Below are 6,000 nucleotides of genomic sequence, written 5' to 3' on the forward strand. Positions count from 1 at the left end.
GACGGCTAGGCTTGGCAGGCGTCCAGTGCAGGACACAAACTCACAGTCAGCCTAGAGGTGCTGTAAATATAAACTTTCCAATTTAAGAAGTTAAAATAACTTTACGGTTGTGTCACCTCCAGAAGCTGAACTTGCGAGTGTTTCTTTGGTGCACTTTCGGAAAGATGGAGGATGTAATAGACGAGGTAGTAGGGCTGGTGGTAAAACCAGCCTGTTGGGATATCAGGAAGGCATTGGCCACACATCAAAAACCTGATGGATTTCAAAGAGGGAGAGAAAGCCAGAGCAAAGGGGTTTTGACTTTGGTGTTTTATCTAAAGCAATTGCCAACAATAATTAGTGGAGAATGCAATCTTAGCAAGTCCTATTCAGAGTTTCTTCCTTCAAACCACTTTTTCATAGTTAAGTTTTAAGAAAGACATTGTACTTTCATGTTAGGAATCAAAACACAGATAAAAGAAATGAAGTCATTCTCAACTTTGTAAAACAGGCTTCATTAAGTTGCACATACTAAATTCAGGCAATCAGCAGAAAAATGTTTATAAGGCATTTCTGTGGATGAATAGGGCTAGGTTCTTGAGAGTGCCTCGCAACAAAAAGCATTTAATGACCTCCTTTGTCTTTATTGAAGCAGAAAGAAGACCCAAAAGGGAGTGTTAAGCTTTTCCGTAGTAAGGGTTACATCTGAATAGAGATTTGTAAGACAAATCTCTGTTTGTAAGACAATTCTGTTCGTATTCTTCCAGACAATTCATTTAGCTGACCTGTGGCAAGTCCAAAGATTACTTATATATGAAAAATAGGTGAATGCTGTTCTTCAGCCTTTTAATAAGCTTCAGGTATATAAAACAAGGCAAGACAGAACTTGGTGACCAATTCACTTCCCAGAACTGGTGTCTTACCCTCTGTACTTTGGATCTGTCGCCATTTGTGAAACCTGCTGAAAAAGTTCCACCTCTTTTTGTCCTCTAATAGGTAAAGACCATTTTTGCCCATGATGTAGCCACTGATTTCCACAGCAGTTGGTTTGATTTTGAGTTGGCTGCTGAGAATGGTGTAGAGTGGGTACCATTCAGGTCCAGTCAACAGAGCCTTAAAAGTTTAAATCTAAATGAAGCAAGTACATGAACATACAAAATGTTTTAATTTAATTTGGGGCAGAGATTGATGCTGTATTTAAAGCTAGACAGTTATACTTACCTGTGCTGTCTCTTCAGTAGAATAATGTCCTGATGCCAAAAAGATGGAATTTCTGAGTAGTTTATGTACCCAGATGTTGACTTCTAGAATCTCTTCTCTGTTGATATTTGAATTTATGTAGCTCTGTTCTCAAAATCCTATTTCAGCTTCTGTGTTTCTCTTACATTTGTGGCTATTTAAACCTGAAGTTCAGACAAGTCCTAAGATTTTTACCAGTATTTTGCAATAATGTTAATTTATCCTGCAGTTGCCCCAGGCATGTGGCATGCTTTTGCACTTTCTTTAAAGAGTTTTCTAGCACTGTGGAGCCAATTTTTGGACACGCAGCAGCTATATAAAGTTGTTATTCAGTAAAAGTAGCATCAGTGGATTTCATAAAAATAGGGAAACTTCACCTTGTTCAACAGTGCTCTTAAGTATATGGCTGGTTAAATGAAGTCACGGGGGTTCTGTAGGTTGGTAATGAGATTCAGTGATGGTGTGCCTATCGGAAAGCTTAAGGAATCCTGTCAACCCAACCCAGCCAGCGTTGCACTGCTGCCCCTGTTCATGGGTCTGCAGAGCTCGGCGGGTCAGACATTAGCAAGGGCATGGGTTCAGCCTCATTCCACTGGAGAAACTCAGAAACCAGTATAAATGAGGAAAAAAGGGGGTTTGGCATGGGGGTGTAACCTGGGAAGATAGTTTATTGCCTAATGCTTACCTAAGGCAAAAAGTGTAGAGCTTCTTGCTGTTTTTTTATCCACTTTCCAACATCAGGGAAAAGGAGTGCTTTGTGCTGGCGGTTTTTGTAAACTGTGTAGTGATTAAATGCAAATATGGCAACAAGAAGAAGTCTTTTCTGGTCAGTTGTGTTTGAAATTATTTCCCAGATAGAGTTTCACTTTTGGCATTGGTCTTGTGAATTTTAAAGTACAGCAGTAGAGGTACTTTCAGAAATGCTCTCCATCACCGATGGAAATGGGTGGTGCTTGATTTATGTTTTCACACATCACAAATACAGTTACTTTGCAAGCTATGTTTTATTTTCAACCATAATTCAAAAAAACAGATCTGTAGATCAGCTCTGCTTCCATCTGCTATTCATCTGTAGATTACTTTTATTACTTCAGATAGTTCTCATTATGCATATTGAAGTTAGTTGCATAAATTAAGATCATACGGACAATATATGTAACTAATTTTTATTTTCTCTGAATCTCTTTGCAGTTGATGAAGGTCGTATTAAGGACCTGGGCAGAGTTAGAGTACTTCACAAGAGAACCATAATGCCTTACAGCGTGTATAAGAAGAGAAGGAAGGGACCAAGCGATGAAGCCAGTGTTCAGCAATATGCAAGTTTGGTTGGACAGACCTGTTCAGAAAGAATGCTGTTGTTCAGAAGTTGAAAAATCACTGAATGACATTTCGATGGCGCTACCATTTATTGCACTGCCACTGGATGATATGTAACATAGTTGTGTGTTGGTATGCCTACTAAAATTGCAGTGTGAAATACAGGTATATATCTAGGTATGTGTGAGTACATGGTACTGTGTTTTAAGGCAAACTCCAATAAAACTTTTGACAATACAGCAAGGCTTTAGCAATATAAGCTAAGAAATACATGCTTGTAATACATTTTAATTAAGTAGTTCTAGCCTTTCTTTGCATTTTGAATAATTCTAAGTATCTAAGCAAAATGAAAAACAGGTGTCTTTTTTCTAGGGACAAAGGTTGACTAAATCTAGATTAACGATAATTAAATTACAGATGTTTTCAAATAGCAGCTTGGATATCTGTTATTTAAAATTGCCATGAAATTTGTGCTCGCGTTTGTATGCTCCTAAACTATTGCAAGAGAATTGAAAGGTGCCATTACTTTCCAATGTGAAATCTGGCATGGTTTAATTATGCTTCAACAGTGTATTTAAAAACAGGAAATGTTTTCACTGCACATTCTTTGTTTGTTTGATAGAGTAGGTTAGCATCTGAGATCCTAGTGAACGTGGCAATTTCTAGTAGATTCTTAGTGGCAGGAGATGACGTGCTTTGGAAAACTTTCCCCTTCAGAGACAAAACAGAATAGCTGCACTATTTACCAAAGATATGCCAAGTGGCACTGGGTTTTGTGGTGTGGTTTTTTTTTTTTGGTTGCTTGGGTGTTTTTTTGTTTGTTTGTTTTGGTTTGTTTGTTTGTTTTGGTATAAGCCTTACCATTTATCTAAAAAGAGTGGATATTTTAATGCACATTATTCATGTGAAATAGAGTTTGGGAGATTCATCCTATAGCTCTTGAATGAACGTTTCAGAACTATGCTAAAAATGACATGAGGTACCACTGCGCTTTTTTTGTTGCAATTTTTTTCTGCAGATTTGTGTGGGGAGACTTGCATATCATATTCCTAAGTCCTAGTGACTGTTTTGTTTATGCTGCAGTGGATTGCAGGTTAACATCTTTAATAACATTTTACTAAATATTCCTATTGGAAACAGAGAAAGTTGCAATGCTTTATCAAAGCACTTTATTACCGATGTATTAATGTTCTCATTAGTAGTCTGTGTCCATATCAAATCATACAAGTTATAGGAATTTGGGGAAATAACATGGTTGTATGTTCAGTAATGTATTACAACATCATAACAATCCCAACGTGTTTGTAATTATCTTCTTGGGTAACAGGAGCTAGCATTTACCTTGAATCAACTTGAAGTTTTCCTGTTAACGTTTGAAGAAGGAGATTCTTATTCAAGAATGTATCTGTACATCCTATTTTTTCCCCAGAAAGAAATCAAATTCAACTTCAGTCTCTGAAGGTTACAACTTGTATAAGCCATGTGCTTGATTTCATTTTAAACACTTGGCCAGTACCATTAGTCATTGATTTTTACGTGGAATAGCTGCAAGAATTTTGAGATTCAAGTGCGTTGCAGATTTAACTAACTTTTTTTTCCATGTCAGTTTGATCTCTGTAATATTGCTGGTATTGAGTGCAGGTTCATCAGTAATTTTAGGAAGTAATGTCTTTTATTAATTGGTATGTACTGTATTGAGCTACTCCCACTCTGCAACAAAATTGATTATTTCTGTCAGCATTGTACCTGGCAAGTGTGTGTCTGTTATCTGGAACTGCAAGGTTTGTGTATACCGCACGGTCTTGTCTGTCCACGTCTTACCTAAACCTACTGCCACGGGAGAACCACTAGCCACTATCTATGACCATTATTATAAGTTGTTCCTTTCTGTTGAGAAAATACCTCTTGCCTGAAGTGTCGGAACAGCGTAACATTTTCTGTCTCTACAATGTGTTGAAATGTGCTGATGCCCATACAACTTAAAAACAAAACAAACGAGAAAACCTTTTTATGTGATATAAGATCAGGTAAAAGGCACAAAATTATTCCAGTATGACTTTGAATATCCTAAAGAAAATCAAATGGCCTTGCTGTGCTCCTGTTGAGCCTACTAGATAAAGTTCCTGTTCAATTACAAGCGAGCAGACTTGTGTTAACACCCAGGGTTCGGAAGAGCCCTGTCCTTTGTGCCCAGTATTTTTTACTGATTTGCCTTCTACATGTGTAATAGACTTTTTTTTTCTGATAATGTTTTTCTCTTGTGGAGCTTTTAAGAACTACAGCTAAAGAAAAGCGAGATAGGTGTAAAACCAGAAGTGGAGTACAGCTTGAAGCTGTTGGTGTGAGGACAAAAGGTAAATGACCATTTCCTGTGAATTCTGAACCGGTGCTGTCACTTCCTGACCTCCACTGAAACTGCACTGCTGCAACAGGGTGGGCTTTTGATCCCTACTGAACTCAAATTTAAAAAACCGAGTCAAAATTGAGATGAATTAAAAAATTGAGCTCATCTGATCTGGTGTGCTGAGATCTAATTTGCTTCTTTGGTATTCTTTTAGAAGGAAATTAATGCAGTGTTTTTCAGGACTGATTATTCTATCCCTATTTCAGAAGTGGCATAGAGTCCTGAGGATGAAGTTCTCTAAGTTTTGCCATTGACTTAAGTGGAGCTGAAAATTCACCACTATTTTAATTTTATTTAATAAAATGTCATTGAGAATTATTGAAGTTAGAGATATTTAATTTAGTATAAACTATTTTATATTTTTGCTTTAGTGTAATTAGTTTGTGAGAGTTAATCTCTAAAGTAAATTTGCCTTGTTCTATTATCTGTTGCTAAATAAGCGTAGAATAGTGGTAAGAAAATGCAGAGCTGTGACCGTTCCAAAAAAACAAAAACAAACAAAAAAAAAACAACACCATGTTTTGTTTTAATTGGAAATAAACAGGGAGCTTATGCATTTCCAGCATCAACAAATTTAAGTAAATGCAAAAGAACTCGCATGTTGAGTTTGTAATTGCTTTTCAGCAGGCCTGTTTGATTTGTAAGTACAGAAAATAAAATTATTTCTAGTCTCTGTGAATTATTATAAAGAATTAATACCTTTGAGTGTGAATTCTGTCTTACTTCATAGGAATTGATTAATCCGGTTGTTGACAAGTGTCCAGCGAACAGCAAAATTGGAGAAGTCAGAGCAGCAGTGACTGGAAGGTATATGTATCACCTGAAAACATATAACCATATTTTAGATCTTTATTTTAGTTCTAGCTAGAGAGTGTATTTAAGATTTCACTTGCATGCATTGAAACAGAAGCTCTCATTTTTCTCTGAATGGAATAAAATGAAGTGGTAGGCTTTTCACAAATGCAGAGCAGGTAGAACTACTTATTTTGATTAGGCTGTACCATTTCCAGTGGGCTGAAAAAAACAAAACAAAACAAAAACTTCCCCTGAACTATGCAGCC

At 36.7% G+C, this 6,000-nt stretch overlaps 1 protein-coding gene across 5 annotated transcripts in view; it reads left to right on the forward strand.

Moving 5' to 3' along the window:
* ATE1 (arginyltransferase 1) overlaps positions 1 to 5,644 on the forward strand; it is an 88,143-nt gene extending 82,499 nt beyond the window's left edge. For all 5 annotated transcript variants that reach the window (XM_067000483.1, XM_067000482.1, XM_048059268.2 and 2 more), the window contains exon 12: positions 2,410 to 5,644. In XM_067000483.1, coding sequence (XP_066856584.1) covers positions 2,410 to 2,588 — 179 coding nt within the window. In that variant the 3' untranslated portion in view covers positions 2,589 to 5,644. The remainder of the gene's footprint in view (positions 1 to 2,409) is intronic.
* Positions 5,645 to 6,000: the final 356 nt, after the last annotated feature.

This window comes from Anser cygnoides, chromosome 7, assembly GCF_040182565.1.
Source record: "Anser cygnoides isolate HZ-2024a breed goose chromosome 7, Taihu_goose_T2T_genome, whole genome shotgun sequence".
Classification (NCBI taxonomy): Eukaryota; Metazoa; Chordata; class Aves; order Anseriformes; family Anatidae; genus Anser; species Anser cygnoides.